The sequence below is a fragment of the Melanotaenia boesemani genome, chromosome 14 (genome assembly GCF_017639745.1).
Source record: "Melanotaenia boesemani isolate fMelBoe1 chromosome 14, fMelBoe1.pri, whole genome shotgun sequence".
Taxonomy (NCBI): Eukaryota; Metazoa; Chordata; class Actinopteri; order Atheriniformes; family Melanotaeniidae; genus Melanotaenia; species Melanotaenia boesemani.
Window position 1 is genome coordinate 519,496 of NC_055695.1, and position 16,919 is coordinate 536,414.

General features: G+C 43.3%; 1 protein-coding gene across 6 annotated transcripts in view; it reads left to right on the forward strand.

The window, feature by feature from the left end:
- The window catches only part of nfia (nuclear factor I/A), a 158,539-nt gene that overhangs the window by 101,768 nt on the left and 39,852 nt on the right, over window positions 1-16,919 (forward strand). For all 6 annotated transcript variants that reach the window (XM_042005890.1, XM_042005889.1, XM_042005893.1 and 3 more), the window contains exons 3-4: window positions 8,117-8,182; window positions 8,647-8,721. In XM_042005890.1, coding sequence (XP_041861824.1) covers window positions 8,117-8,182; window positions 8,647-8,721 — 141 coding nt within the window. The remainder of the gene's footprint in view (window positions 1-8,116; window positions 8,183-8,646; window positions 8,722-16,919) is intronic.

Consider the following 16,919-nt stretch of genomic DNA (forward strand, 5'->3'; position numbering starts at 1 on the left):
GAGTCCTGTCAGAGGCGGCGAGTCCTGTCAGAGGCACCGAGTCCTGTCAGAGGCAGCGAGTCGTGTCAAAGTTGGTGCGTCGTGTTAGAGGTGCCTCCATCAGCCTTCCTGCAGCAGAGTTCTTCTTCTTTTTCAGTTTAATGTGAGAAGCAACAGGAAGTGATCTGTGAATCAAAGTTTCACAGTTTCCTGTTTGACTCCACCAACGTTGGGCTGACTCGTTAGGGAGGGGCCTAACGAGCTGATGCACACAAGCAGCAGTGTTAACAAGCACACAGTAAGAGCTGAGATAAGGAGCTCAGAGAATCAGCTTCATCACAGCTGATAGCCGACTTAAGGAGCTCCGGCTGCACAGGTCATTGAGTTCTACTCCCCTCCTTTACGGGTTCTTCCATCGTGTCGGCCATGATGTAATCACAGTGCACGTGTGTGTTGGATAGGGTTGCATGTGCACAGCAGATGTGTAGCTGCCCCTTCGTCTGTTACCACTTGCAACCTCCTCTTCCTCCTCCTTTTTATTTTTTCTGTCTCTTCCTGGTGATGCAGGATTGGAGGAAAGCTGTGCATTGTGGGAAGTTTCTTGTTAGCAGAATTGAGATGAGCCCAGTGCATTGTGGAGAAGCAGCATTAACAGTGTGTGGGTGTGTGTGTGTGTGTGTATGTGTGTGTATGTGTATGTGTGTGTCGTGGTCTTCTTCAATTTTCTGTTTGCTTCCTTTAATTCCAGCTGAAGCTCGTCCTGCTTCAAAGCCATTACCATTGATTTTCTTCTTCTTCTGCTGCTGGAAAATGGGATTGGAGTCACACTGTAGAAGCTCCTCCTCATCTTCATCATCTTCCTCACTGTCTTCCTCTTTCTAATTAGTTTGTTCTATGAACTCTTATTTAAGAGAGTGAAGTCTCCTCTTCACCACAGCACATCTGAACTGGGAAGAAGAGGAAGTAGCTGACCTCCTCTTCCTTGGTATCAGCGTTACTCTGTGATCATTATTGCATTCAGTTTGGGCTCCGCCCTCCTACGCTGACCTCCGACCTCCACTCAGCCCTCCGTCTGTCTGTGAAGCATTTCCTCAGAAAACTCTGGAGGCCAACAAACACTTTGGGGCATCTGTCAACTTTCCCCTCTCCTCTTTGCCTTGTTGTCCTCCTCCTCTTCCGTCAATGCCACATATGGACTCACTGTTATAGATCAGAGAAATCATTTGATTATTCTGCATTAATTAACTTCCATCACTGTAAACATGTAAAACCACATCAGCCCTGTTTCTGGGTCTTTAAATTTTATTTATGTCTTATGATGACAACAGAACACAATAATAGAAGAAGTGAAGCTAAATCTGCTCCATTGTGCAGAATAAATAGATCCTACAGATTAACTCAGAGAAAGCAGATGAAAGGCCACAGGACCTCTACCTGGACCAGGACCTCTACCTGGACTAGCACCTCTACCTGGACTAGGACCTCTACCTGGACCAGGACCTCTACCTGGACTTTGTAGACTTGTTTCTGGAAACCACATTCTAAAAATGCTATAGAAGGTTTCTTTGTAAAACCTAGGGCTGGGCGATTAATTGATAAAATCGATAAATCGAATTTTCGATTTCTGGAGATTAATTTTTTTGAAAATCTGGATTTTTTTCCATAGTTAGTTAGCAGCAGACTTAGCCCTCCCTCCACACCAGAACGGTGTTTGTCTGACAGATTTTCAGTAAAGTGACCCTTTACTCACGCCTGGGATTTAGCTGTACGTATAACTGCAGTGAGAAATGCTGCTCTCTATGAGATGCAGAAATCAACTTAACCCACAAACACTAGTTAGGAGACAACCTTCATAAGGGGAATTATTTCTGCAGTGGATCCTGTATGATAATGATCCAGATGGAAAGAGATCACGGATACATTGTGTCGCATATTTCAATGTAAGATATGAAGTCGTTTATATGGTGGAAGAGCTATGACATTATATGCTTTATTTTTGCTAACATTCATCTATATAAACAAATGAATGTTTTTAATAAGTTTATTTATGTTTTGTAAAAGCATAGGAAAAAAAATCGATTAAAATCGGAAATCGGATTTGGTTTTAAAAAATCGGAGATTTTATTTTTAGGCCATATCGCCCAGCCCTAGTAAAACCCATGAAAACATCTGGCCAGCTCTGACTTCCAGCTGCTGTTTGACTCATAAATAAAGCTGGAACAGTAGAAATAAACAAACGTCAGTGTATCGGCTCGTCAACCGGTTCCGTGAACCAGATCTTAAACTGGTTCATAAACTGGTTCATGAACTGGGTCTTGAAACAGATCATTAAATGGATCATACACTGGATCATGAACGGCATCACTGTGCAGGATCATGAACTGGAATATGAACCGGATCATGAACAGGATCGCTGACCCGCTGGTGTTTGCAGCTGTGAAGAACTGCAGCAGTGCATGATGGGAAGGATCAGCTGTCTGAGCAGATGGAGGTGTGATGATGAGGGTGGAGGAGGATTCAGGATGTCTGATTGTAATTCATCAGCCTCGCCGTCTTTAATACGTCGACACAAAAGAGGAATAAATGTGGAACGTTCTTCCTGCTCGCAGCTCTATTAATAGTAAAGAGGACGTTCTGCTTCCAGAGAGGATTAACATCGTGTTTGATGTGGTTCCACGCCACTCAGCCGGGATGAGATTGCTCATTTATTTGTTTGGAGGGGGGAGGAGGAGAGAGGTGGTGTGTGGGGGGGTTTAAACATTTATTTCTCTTCTTGCCATTTGAGGGGGGTTGACATAAAACAAAAAGCAGAAAATGAATTAATCCTGAACATCGTCTGCAGCAAAGCATTCTGGGAGCCCTGCTGCTAAAACCTGAGCTCCACCTCCTCCACCAGGAGCGGTGCTGTGTATCTTTGTGGGGTAAATGTGATGGATAGCTACCCTTTAGCTGATCTACGGAAGTTTTCCAGCATTTCTATCCTGTCCAGGAGGTTTACAATCCAGCCACTAAATGTAGTTTTATTCAGAGACTCTATCTGGTAAATCCACAATGATCCATGATAACAGCATTATTTATCACATTTCATCATAAAAACATCACTATCACTACTATGTTGCTAAGAGACCTCTATTTAGACCTGGACATGATGATGAAGCCACTTCCTGTCAGACTTTCCACCAATCAGAGAGCTTAGATTGACGGTAACGTCCTTCATGCAGCTAAATCTATCGATACATTAATTTTACATCATTTTAGCCTCATAATACGACACCTGAGGCTGAACATTACTGACTGGGATTAAAAGCTCCAGCTTCTACAGACTGATTTATACTGGTATACTGAGCCGGTCTAACCTGAGCCAGTCTGAACTGAGCCGGTCTAACCTGAGCCCGGTCTGAACTGAGCATTACATTAAATCCAAATTCCTCCTTAATTTAAGGAATTCCAGTTATTTCAGTTTTAGAGTTTTTCATCAATTTTAATTTGTTTTTATTTAAATGAATTTATGGTCAATTTTTCTGGTTCTGGTTCAGATTCTGGTTGTGGTTCTGGTCCAAACCCGTGAAGGTACTGTGTGAACCAGGTGAAGCTGGAAAGCAGCCGCGTCAGAAGATGAAACAGAAAATAAACAGAAAAGAAGCTGAAAGTTTCTAACTTTCGCCGATTTAGGCGGCTGCAGTTTAGGAGGAAGAGCAGTCGTTTCGACCGGAAGGTAGGCGGATCAATTCCAGGCTTCCACTGACTACATGCCAAAGTGTCCTTGGGCAAGACACTTAACCCCACGTTGCCTCCCGATGTGCCTATCGGAGTGTGAATGTGTGTGTGAATGGGTGAATGTGATAAGTAGTGTAAAGTGGTCAAGCTGACTGGAAAAGTGCTGTATAAGTACAAGTCCATTTACCATTTAGTAGTTATATGTGGACTCATGGTCCTTGGAAACCTGATGCTGTCACCATGGCAACGCTGAAACTGGCATCAGGCTCCTTCCAGAATCCTGGTCTGTGTGTGTGTGTGTGTGTGTGTGTGTGTGTGTGTGTGTGTGTGTGTGTGTGAAATGAATACTTTTGCTTGCTTCTCTTCTTTCTGCTGCAATCTGAAGAATGCACACAGCGGAGGGACGGACGGACTGCGCACCCACGTGCACGTACATGCACACACACTGCTTAATGGCAGCAGTCTGTGGCAGATTATGGTGAAACCACAACACACGAAGCGCTACAGTCTGTGTGCATGTGTGCGTGTGTGCTTGCATGTGCACGTGAATATTTGTCTTATCTGAGCCAGACATCTATGCTCGCTCCCCCAAAGAAAGAAAGAGAAATGGAAATAACGAAGTTTCCCCGAGAACGACCAATCAGAGACATTCATTCATTCACTCATTCATTCACACCTTCATTCCTTCCCTCTTTCATTCTGTGCTGGTTTTCCTCTCGTCTGCGGTCAGGTGGGTGATGTGATACTTTAGAGAAGAGATCTGATTGGACCACAGCCGTCAGACCTCGACTCAATATTCAGCAGCTCTGAGGAATCAATAATTTATCAGTATTGATCAGCCTGCAGACGAGGAGAGAAAAGAGGGAAAGAAAGGAAAGAAGAGCTCAGAGAGAAGAGAGAGATGGAGGGAGAGTGGTGGAGTAGGGAAGGATACAAAGGAAGGAAAGAAAGGAAATGAATGGAGAGAAGGATGACAAGAAATTGTGAGAGATGTCTACAAGTGTGTGTGTGATCCTTTAGTGTGGCTTAATTATGGTGAGTGAGGCAGAGCTCCGATCAATACATTCATTCATAAATCTGACCCCGCCCACCACAACACACCCAAGCTGTAACCACTGACCACACGCGCTACCCCCAAACACACATGCGCACACACACACACATGCACACAGTCTTTAAGTGCACATCAGACCTGCTGCTCTAGAAGCATCTTTAATCATCAATACGTTTCTAAAGATGTTTGATTTATTTATCAGCTGTTGTTTATCAACACTAATCATGTGTTTGTGGATCCCAATCAATTCCTGGTGGATCCTGGTAGATCCCGATCCGTCCTGGCGGATCCTGGTGGATGGATAGATGGATTGTTGTTGTTAGACTGGCTGTGGCTCTGGCCTTGGTTCTGGTTCTGTTCCTGGTTCTGGTTTTGGTTCAGTCCTCGTCCTGGTCCTGGCTAAAGCCTGGTACACATAACATTTTTTGGGCTGGTTTGTCCAGATTTTGCCTCTTCTCAACCTTGGACGGCAAAGGCCCGATCATCGTGAGATTTCACTGTCCAATCATCATTTGGTCTGAGGTTACGAGCCGAATTGTCCTGATAAACTGCCCCAACAGGGGTCATAGCCGACAAGAGGGAATATAGAACATGTTTAGTATTTCAGAGCCAATTTCTGAGGAACGCCAGCGATTCGTGCATGTGACTGCGTAGATGGTGACATGATACGGAATGTAGCCAAGCAGAGAGCGCGCTGGCTGGGGAACAAGGAAGTAAATAAAGTCCGTGTTCACGCCGTTCCAGTCTGGTATTTTTCTAGGTTCTGGCTTTTTCTGTTAACAATAGTCCCAAGACCACCATCATTCCCTCCTGTATATCCACTTCCATGCACTTGTGTTTTCCGGTTGTTGCTATGGTTCTTCTTCTTTGTTTTGTACCGGTTGTTGCTATGGTTCTTCTTCTTCGTTTTGTACCGGTTGTTGCTATGGTTCTTCTTCTTCGTTTTGTACCGGTTGTTGCTATGGTTCTTCTTCTTCGTTTTGTACCGGTTGTTGCTATGGTTCTTCTTCTTCGTTTTGTACCGGTTGTTGCTATGGTTCTTCTTCTTCGTTTTGTACCGGTTGTTGCTATGGTTCTTCTTCTTCGTTTTGTACCGGTTGTTGCTATGGTTCTTCTTCTTCGTTTTGTACCGGTTGTTGCTATGGTTCTTCTTCTTTGTTTTGTACCGGTTGTTGCTATGGTTCTTCTTCTTCGTTTTGTACCGGTTGTTGCTATGGTTCTTCTTCTTCGTTTTGTACCGGTTGTTTCTATGGTTCTTCTTCTTTGTTTTGTACCGGTTGTTGCTATGGTTCTTCTTCTTTGTTTTGTACCGGTTGTTGCTATGGGTCTTCTTCTTCGTTTTGTACCGGTTGTTGCTATGGGTCTTCTTCTTTGTTTTGTACCGGCTGTTGCTATGGTTCTTCTTCTTCGTTTTGTACCGGTTGTTGCTATGGTTCTTCTTCTTCGTTTTGTACCGGTTGTTGCTATGGGTCTTCTTCTTTGTTTTGTACCGGCTGTTGCTATGGTTCTTCTTCTTTGTTTTGTACCGGCTGTTGCTATGGTTCTTCTTCTTTGTTTTGTACCGGTTGTTGCTATGGGTCTTCTTCTTTGTTTTGTACCGGCTGTTGCTATGGTTCTTCTTCTTTGTTTTGTACCGGTTGTTTAAAAGCTTAACCGGATCAATCTGGAGGACTGGCCTGGTTCCTCCATCCAGGAAGCCTTTCTCTCTCTCTGTGTGTGCTCTGTGTGTTTGGCATGTCTCTCACCCCTCGCCGCCAGTCATTAACACTGGTCTGTATGATGCTGATATGTGGGCGTACAGAGATCCTGCAGAGTTAGATGTCCCTGAACTAACCACAACTGGAAAAGCTGGAAAGATTCAGTCTGAAGAATCAGCTGATATCTGATCAGCTGATTGTGTTAATCTTCGTCATGGTGGTGACTGAAGTCATGATGAGGTCTGGACTCTGACTGGACCACGCTGACACCTCCTACTACTCCAACCATGCAGACCGTCCTGCTCCCACACCTCATTACCATATTCAATTAACCTGGTAAGCAGGAAGGGGGGGCAGTGTGTGAAAGTGCCCTCAAACACACATCCATTGGCAAGACACATGAGGACAGAGACGCTGTGGACATCCGCCCGTCCTCTGCAGACATGGTCCCGATGCTGCAGGCAGAGTCCTGATCAATACATCACAGTTTCTGAGCTCATTAGTCTGATCTGGTCCAGCTTTAACATCTCTGTTCTGTAATCTGATTACAGCAGAAACCAGAACTGAACCAGAACCCAACAGTAACGGGTCCAGCTTCCTGTCAGCTGTTTTTCACCCATTTCATGACATTTTTTTCAGATCTCCTTTGTCTTCTTCTTCTTCTTCTTCTTCTTCTTCTTCTTCTTCTTCTTCTTCTTCTTCTTCGTCTTCTCCTTCTTTGTTTTCTTCTCTTTTCCTTATTATTGTTCTTCTTCTTCACTTTCTCCTTGTTCTTTTTCTTCGCCTTCTCCTTCTTCTTTGTTTTCTCTTTCTCCTTCTCCTTCTCATTCTTCTTCTCATTCTTCTTCTTCTCCTTCTCCTTATTCTTCTTCTGTTTCTTCTTCTTCTTCTTCTTCTTCTTTTCTATTGCTTCTTATGCTTCTTCTTCTTCTGCTCATTCTTCTTTTTCTACTTCTCCTTCTTCTTCTTATTCTCTTTCTCCTCATTCTTCATCTTCGCCTTCTCATTCTTCTCCTTCTCCTCCTTCTCCTTCTTCTACTCCTCAATCTTCTTGTTCGCATTCTCCTTCTATTTCTTCTTTTTCTCCTTCTCCTCCTCCTTTTCCCCTCCCCCTTCTTGTTTTTCTCATTCTTCTTCTTTTTATTCTCCTTCTGCTAATAATGAAATAATTTTATTGTTTAAAATAACTTCTTAGTATAAAAAACGTCTGAATAAACATTTACAATGTAGAATATGTATAACACATAACATGTAGTACATATAACATAGAACATGTAGAACACGTAGACTACGTAGAACACAGAACATCTACAACATGTAGAAAATTTTATACCTACATTTTATGATCAGGCTTCACCACATGTGGTTCCACGTGGTTCTCTTTGGTCCTGCTTGGTTCTGTGTGGTTACGTGTGGTCCTGCATGGTTTTGGATCTGATCAGGTCTATGTAAGGAATTAAACCCCGTAATCAGAACACTTCCTGTCTGCTGGGATATGAACGTTTCTCATAGTGAAAAACTGAGTCTGATGTTTTTGGTTTACAGAATTCCCAGCTGCCAGTAAACTGAGCAGTAATGTGTATGGGGCTGACTCATGTTTGTGTGTGTGTGGGGGGGGGGGGGGGGGGCGTTGCTCATCCTCATTCTTCTTTATCTCTTTTCCCTCCAGAAGCCGGCCAAACAGAAAGCCCCAGCCAGGCCAGCGAATCAGACATAAAGGAGCAGCCAGAGAACGGTGAGGCACGCACACACACATACATTCCTGAACAGGGGGCGGGGCCACCCAATAGTCATTGACATCAACTAACACATGATTGGTCAGATAATTTGATTGGCTAGTACCTTTACCAAACAAATCCAGAATTTTAACTTCTGTAAGACCTAAATCCCTGGAAAAAAAATCCCAAAATCCAATTCCAGAAACCTGATCCAGAGTCCTGATCCAGTGCTCATGTCTTCAGCTTTGACTTGGTTCTGATTATCTAAAAATCAAAGTTTTCACCACATTTCCAGTATGGTCCACTACTGATTCCAGACCAGTGCCAGTTCAGTTCTAGTACCAGACCAGTTCCAGAGGAACTTAACTCTGACCTCTGAATTAGTGACTGATGATTTTGTGTCTTTAGGATCAGATGTGAACTCCAGGATGTTCCGTTGATCCAACTTGCCGGATCTTCTAACTTTCCTCCTTTTCATCAGGTCATCTGGGTTTCCAGGACAGCTTCGTCACACCTGGAGTTTTCACCGTGGCCGAGCTTGTACGAGTCTCTCAGAGTAAGTCTACTTTTCCTGTCCTCCTTCCTTCCTTCTTTCCTTCCTCCAAACAGACACTTCATTGGCTGGAGAAACTTTTCCTTCTTGAACTAATGCATAAATTTCACTTTGACTTTTTAAAAGTTTGCTGCAAAACACATTTTATGTGTGGAATTGAACCATCAACCACTTCAGTTTCCATTTAAACATCCAGAAGTTCACGTGTGATGTCCTGTAATCAGATCTCAGTCCCTACAACTCGCTTCCTACATGTCACATGACTCGTTTCATACGTGTCACGACTCGCTACTGATGTGTCACATGACTCGCTTTCTACGCTTCACATGACTCGCTTCCTACGCATCACATGACTCGCTTTCTACGTGTCAAATGACTCGTTTCATACTTGGCACATGACTCACTTCCTGTGCATCACGACTTGCATCCTACGTGTTACATGACTCACTTTCTACGCGTTACATGACTCGCTACCTAGGTGTCACATAACTCGCTTTCTATGCGTCACAGGACTCACTACATATATGTCACATGACTCACTTTCTACGCATCACATGACTCGCAGCCTAAGTGTCACATGACTCGCATTCTACGCATCACATGACTCACTACCTATGTGTCACATGACTTGTTTCATATGCGTTGTGACTCGCTACCGATGTGTCACATGACTCGCTTTCTACTTGTCACATGACTCGCTTTCTACGCGTCACATGACTCACTTCCTATGCATCACAACTTGCTTCCTACACATTACATGACTCACTTCCTACATGTCACATGACTCACTACTTATGTGTCACATGACTTGTTTCTTACGTGTTACGACTCTCTACCAACGTGACACATGACCCACTTTCTACGCGTCACAAGACTCGTTTCATATGTGTCACGACTCACCACCGATGTGTCACATGACTCTCTTCCTATGCATCACGACTTGCTTCCTACACATTACATGACTCACTTCCTACATGTCACATGACTCACTTTCTATGCATCACATGACTCACTACCTATGTGTCACAAGACTCGTTTCATAAGTGTCACGACTCGCTACCGATGTGTCACATGACTCGCTTCCTATGCATCACGACTTGCTTCCTACACATTACATGACTTTTTCCTACATGTCACATGACTCGCTACTTTGGTGTCACATGACTCATTTCATACGTTTTACGACTCGCTACCGATATCTCACACGACTCGCTTTCTACGTGTCATATGACTCGCTTTCTACACATCACATGACTCGCTACCAATGTGTCACATGACTCGTTTCATACGTGTTATGACTCACTACTGACATGTCACATGACTTGCTTTCTATGAGTCTCATGACTCGCTTCCTGTGCATCATGACTTGCTTCCTACACATTACATGACTCACTTCCTACATGTCACATGACTCACTTCTTACATGTCACATGACTCGCTACTTATGTGTCACATGACTCGCTATCTACGCGTCACATAACTCACTACCTACGTGTCACAAGACTCGTTTCATACGTGTTCCGACTCGCTACCAGTGTGTCACATGACTCGCTTCCTATGCATCAAGACTTGCTTCCTACACATTACATGACTTTTTTCCTATATGTCACATGACTCGCTACTTATGTGTCACATGACTCGTTCCATACTTTTTACGACTTGCTACCAATATGTCACATGACTCACTTTCTGCGTGTCACATGACTCACTTTCTACGCATCATATGACTCGCTACCGATGTGTCACACGACTCGTTTTCTATGCGTCAAATGACTCGCTTCCTACATGTCACATGACTCACATTGTACACGTCTCATGACCGTTCTTGTGCGTCTTGCAGCTTAGATGTCTTAAGATTTTCACTGCCCTCATCCTGTTTACTGAAATCTAACGTACAGATTTATGACCTGGTGAAACAAGCAGAAATCTCCTCCTCTCCCTGGACTGGACCTATCTTGAGAACAGAGGAACAACTTAAAATTCCTTCATTAGTTACAGATTTGAGTTTGGAAAAGTCTGTTATTTATAAATGGAAACTGGGTGGACCTGTCAGAAGGTTCTAAAGATGTGAGTTAATTACTGGAATGATGGTCTGAGACGATGAGAAAACTTATCAACTTTGTGATTATTGACGTGTCAGCAGCAGCCAATCAGCTGCCTTGCTCCGAGCTCATTTCATAACGAGGAACATCACTAAGCAGAGAGAGCGCTGAGATGGATGTCCGACACACTGACAAGGGAGGACAAGAGAGAGCGAGGGAAGAGCGTGACCTTTAAAAGTGCCGACATGGAGGAGAGAGAGAGAGCAGTGGATCTATATGAGTCTGTCGATCGCCCACCGCTAACAATAGGAGATGTAAAGTGCCTGTCAGCACAGTGACTGTAAATGTGACACCACCGAGCAGGATTCACCTGCAAGGAACACCTGTGTTGGACGAAGCTGTAAAGTTTGATTCATCTTCAGATAACTTTATACACAATGTTTATAAATATTTATTTCTGATAAGGTTGAGGTAAAATCAAAGCAGGAAGCAGTCCCGTCTAGCTCACGTGAATCTGAATCCTTTGTAAATCTGAATTATTTACATGGATCTGACACTTTTCCACGAATCTGAATTGTTTTCATGAATTCGACTCGTTTAAATGACTCTGACTCGTTTCAATGAATCTGACTCGTTTCAATGAATCTGACTCGTTTCAATGAACCTGACTCATTTCAATGAATCTGACTCGTTTCAATGAATCTGACTCGTTTCAATGAACCTGACTTGTTTCAATGAATCTGACTCGTTTCAGTGAATCTGACTCGTTTCAATGAATCTGACTCATTTCAATGAATCTGACTCATTTCAATGAATCTGACTCGTTTCAATGAATCTGACTCATTTCAATGAATCTGACTCGTTTCAATGAATCTGACTCGTTTCAATGAATCTGACTCGTTTCAGTGAATCTGACTCGTTTCAATGAATCTGACTTGTTTCTGTGAATCTGAATTGTTTACATGAATTTTATTCTTTGCCATGACTCTGTCTTGTAAATGTGAATCTGACTGATTTACATGGATCTGACTCACTTACATGGGTTTGAATGAACTGGTCTGGAGTGAATTAACTGCGCTGTGTAGAGTCACCAGAAGGGGCAGTAGAGTCTGCACTGCTGTTGGTGGGAATTCAGTAAAAGTTGTTCTAACAGGAAACAACAACAGCTGTGGTGGACATTCATGAATATCTGCAATATTAGATCATATCCAGGAAGGTTCCAGTCAGTCGTGTTGAGTTTAGTTCAATTCAGCTTTATCTATACAGCTCTAATTAACAATGTCATTGTTACAGACAGTCCAATTCAATCCAGTTTGTTGTAGTCCAGTTAAAACAAATCCATCACATCAGTCCAGTTTATGAAACTGTGTTCATATAAACCAGTTCATATGGACCTAGCTAAGGAAACGGGAGGATTTGGGACTTTATTGTTTGTCGTTTCAGTGTAGAAACGGCTGTTAAGTCATTTGAATCTTTGTCAGATTCATGAAGTTGTTTTGTCCTGTTGAGCATCAAGGAGCGAACCATCAATAAACTTTAAGTTTGAATGTAGTTTCTTCATTTTTACTGATTCACCGTGTATTATTTACACCTTTTAAACATGAATCAGTGATAAGTGGATTTTACACGGGTCATAAAGAAAAGCTCAAGGTGTGAATGCTTCTGGAAAACTAGACAGAATTCCCAACCTGCTTGTCCTCAGGATGGTGGAGAGATCCGTGACTCAGAACCAGTTACCATGGCAACACATCAGCTGTTTGTCATTATGACAGAAAATATAAGAGTATCACACCTGACAGTGGCGTGCCGTCACAGAGCCGCATGTAGACTCTGACAACCCCCCCTTCATACTCTGCCTGCTATGGGGCTCATGATTATATGTCATGCAGGGAATGTAAACGTCCTAAAACCACCGGATGTAATGACAGTATGAAATTATTCGTATGAAGAAAAAGTATTTATGCCGCAGTGATTAGACATAAATATTCAGGATAAACATTAGTAAACAAAATCTGCATCATATTTTCCATCCGTTGCAGCAAAAACAAACAGCGCTGCTGTCCGTGGTACTGATTTCATTAATTCAGTTATACAAATGAATTACCACAACGCCGACAAATGAATGCTATTCCTAAATAAAAACATCCAGAACCTTGTGGAAAAATTAAATGTAACCTGAAAGGGGACCATTTTTAGGGCTTCCTCTTAAAGTATCAGCCAAATGTATTTAGGGGAGCTTCTCTGCTTTTCAGGGGAGCCGAGCTCCCCTCAGCTCCCCCATAATTCTCTCCAGATCTATTCCAGTATCTGAATTGGCTCCTTTTTTCCCTGGCTGATATTTTCCTGACGTCCCTGAAACTGAACTCTGATAGACGCAAATTCTTGGTATCTGGTGTTCCGGAGCAAAAAAGAACCACAAAAGAGTTTAATTGTCTTAAAAGTTAAAAAATAATGCTTTGATTTTCCAGAACCAATAAGAGCGTTATGGCTGAAGATCACCTGACGCGGCAGCACCTGGTGGATCCGGCCCAGTTTAACCATAAAAACAGGCTGATGACGCTTCACTCAGCAATGTGTGCACGTGGGCGTGTGTGTGATACTCAGATCAAGTTTCCAGCTTCATCCACATTTAATATTTGTAACATGATCAACATGGAGAAATGTGTGAGCTGCAACACGAACTTGTTTTGCAGCTACGATATGTTGACACACATTCAGACACAGATGTATTCACCAGCACACACACACACGCTGTTCCTCCTGTGTGTGTGCACTGTGTTGGTCAGCAGATTTGCTGCGATGCAGCTCTGGAAGACTCACTTATGGATTCCGGTGCAGGAGAGTCCACCATGTGCATGCAGGCTGCAGCTGGTAAAACACCTGGACATATCGATAGCTACATACATGTCGATATTTATTTTTTCTAAAAATCCTTTTTGAAAACTGACCACTAAGGGTTTAATGTGATAACTGTAAGGAAGATAGAATGATGATGGTGAAAGGGAATAAATAAGTTTTTACTTCATCCTGCTGTCGGTTCTAGGAAGAACCTGTGCAGGGATGTTGGTGTCAGCGCTGACGGCTCTGCTCTGACAACCAAGCTGGACTCACCTGATAGAACAAAGACAGATTCTGGTTCTGGGTTCTGGTTGTGGACCGAACACACTCGAAGGTCTATGGGGGGGGGCTGAAGCCTATATCTTTCCAGAAGATGAGATGTGGTCGGAGTTGGGGGCTCGGGGGTTATTGAACACACACAGCGGGTGACCTTGGCGTTGTGCAGCATTACACAATTCACTGGCAGGCCAATCGAATCTCTCTCTGTCGATCAATATCCTATTAAAGCAGCACACAAAGCGTTAGTGTGTGAGAGTGTGTTTGAGTGTGTGTGAGCGTGTGTGCAGTAGCAGCTGCAATCGGTCAGTTCAGTTTATTTCTGCAGACTGTTCTGTCATATCTCCGTCTCTTCTTGTCATTTTTTTCTTTTACGTTTCACTTTCCTTCTTCAGACCTTCATCCATCTCTCTGCTCCTCTTCCTCTTCTCTCCCGGTATGTTACAGGAGCATCCTCCATGCACTCACCTGTGCGCAGACATACAGATTTGTATCAGTCTGTAAAACGTTCTCCTGAGCAGGGCCGGCCAAAAGCCTTTATGGGCCCTAAACAGTCACAGCACTAACTAGGTACTAGTTTTGCACCACCTCGGTACCACCTCGGTACCACCTCCGCACCACCCCGGTACCACCTCCGCACCACCTCCGTACCACCTCCGCACCACCCCGGTACCACCTCCGCACCACCTCCGTACCACCTCGACCACCTCGGTACCACCTCCGCACCACCTCCGCACCACCTCCGTACCACCTCGACCACCTCGGTACCACCTCCGCACCACCCCGGTACCACCTCTGCACCACCTCGACCACCTCCGTACCACCTCGACCACCTCCGTACCACCTCGGCACCATCTCGGTACCAGTTCAGTACCACCTTTTTAATATCAGAGTGATGTCTGGGTGTGGATCACTGAGTGTGTTGGAGAAAACAGAAGCTGACCAGACACACTGAGAGGAAACTAGTTAACCACTTTGTTGGCTCTTCATTTTGACTGAAGTCTGTAAACTCCTCCACTAGGATGTAATACCGTGTACTGAAACTGGTCTACGTTGCACAGATTGTTTTACAGGAAAGTCGACCCAAACACTGTATAAAATCCAGTCTTTTTCTATGACGGGGACTCGGGACTCGCTTAGTTTGCTAATGCCTTGGGCGAGCTCTGCCCTGAGTTTAGTCTGCAGGGCAGCACCTCTTCCCCTCTCATCCACTCCATCCTGTGGTGACATCATGTACAGATTTCAGTTCTTCATCATCACTCTTCATCGGCTTATCATGATATGCCAACACTAAATCCTGATCATAACAGTCTGATATCACAATCTGATCCCAGCAGATAAAATCAAAACACTGAATTTTGATTGATTGTAAAGATCAGATGATGGCAGTGAATTTAATTCCAGCATTTTTGTTTACTGATGGTGATACTGGTGAGATGATGATGGACACGGCTGTCCTTGATGATGCAGCAAAATGAGAAGCTGTACCAGCTGCTTGTTGTTAGCCAGTTAACAGGAAGTTTGTAGAAGACAGAGACCACGCCTCCTTTCCTCAACGTACCAGCTTATCGGGATAAAATGTTAAACTGACTGACGTCTAATTGCTCCTTTAAGTTTAAAATGTAATTCTGACATTGGTCATCGTAGAGGAACGAATTTAGTGTATATTTGAAAACTAAGATGTTATCAGAACATTCTGCTTTTCTTTGATTTAATACATTATTACACACATGTTGCTAAGAGACCTCTATTTAGACCTGGACATGATGATGAAGCCACTTCCTGTCAGACTTTCCACCAATCAGAGAGCTTAGATTGACGGTAACGTCCAATCAGGAGCAGCTAAAGATCAACCAGTGAGCAGAAAGTTCTATGTGTGTGTGAAAAGAAGAAAAATAATGCTCCTCTATGGCTGGAATAAAGCCAAGAAGACGTTTCTGATGCACGGTGGCGCCACAAAGCAGCTGAGCTGGAGTTGGTTTAGTGAGGATAGCAGGTAAATAGTAGCAGGAATAACTGGAAATGAGGAAAAAGTGGAAACATGGAAATAGTTTCTGTTGTGTGTTTGTTTCAATAACAATATTTTTTCTCCTGAAAGCCAAGACTTGAGAGAACGATGAGATGAGAAAAGGTTTGGTCACTGTTGATCTGTGTGTTATTTCTACAAAGTTCTGTTAGTAATAAATTCTGCTTTCTTCTTCTGGTCGACCTTTATGCTGCTTTATCTATTCATACATTCATTTTACATCATTTTACCTCCCAATCTGACAGCTGCTACAGACTGGTTTATACTGGGATTAAAAACTGCTACAGACTGGTTTCTACTGGGATTAAAAGCTGTTGCAGACTGGTTTATACTGGGATTAAAAGCTGTTGCAGACTGGTTTATACTGGGATTAAAAGCTGCTACAGACTGGTTTATACTGGGATTAAAAGCTGCTACAGACTGGTTTATACTGGGATTAAAAGCTGCTACAGACTGGTTTCTACTGGGATTAAAAGCTGTTGCAGACTGGTTTATACTGGGATTAAAAGCTGTTGCAGACTGGTTTATACTGGGATTAAAAGCTGTTGCAGACTGGTTTATACTGGGATTAAAAGCTGTTGCAGACTGGTTTGTACTGGGATTAAAAGCTGCTGCAGACTGGTTTATACTGGGATTAAAAGCTGTTGCAGACTGGTTTATACTGGGATTAAAAGCTGCTACAGACTGGTTTATACTGGGATTAAAAGCTGCTGCAGACTGGTTTATACTGGGATTAAAAGCTGCTGCAGACTGGTTTATACTGGGATTAAAAGCTGTTGCAGACTGGTTTATACTGGGATTAAAAGCTGCTACAGACTGGTTTATACTGGGATTAAAAGCTGCTGCAGACTGGTTTATACTGGGATTAAAAGCTGCTGCAGACTGGTTTATACTGGGATTAAAAGCTGTTGCAGACTGGTTTATACTGGGATTAAAAGCTGCTACAGACTGGTTTATACTGGGATTAAAAGCTGTTGCAGACTGGTTTATACTGGGATTAAAAGCTGCTACAGACTGGA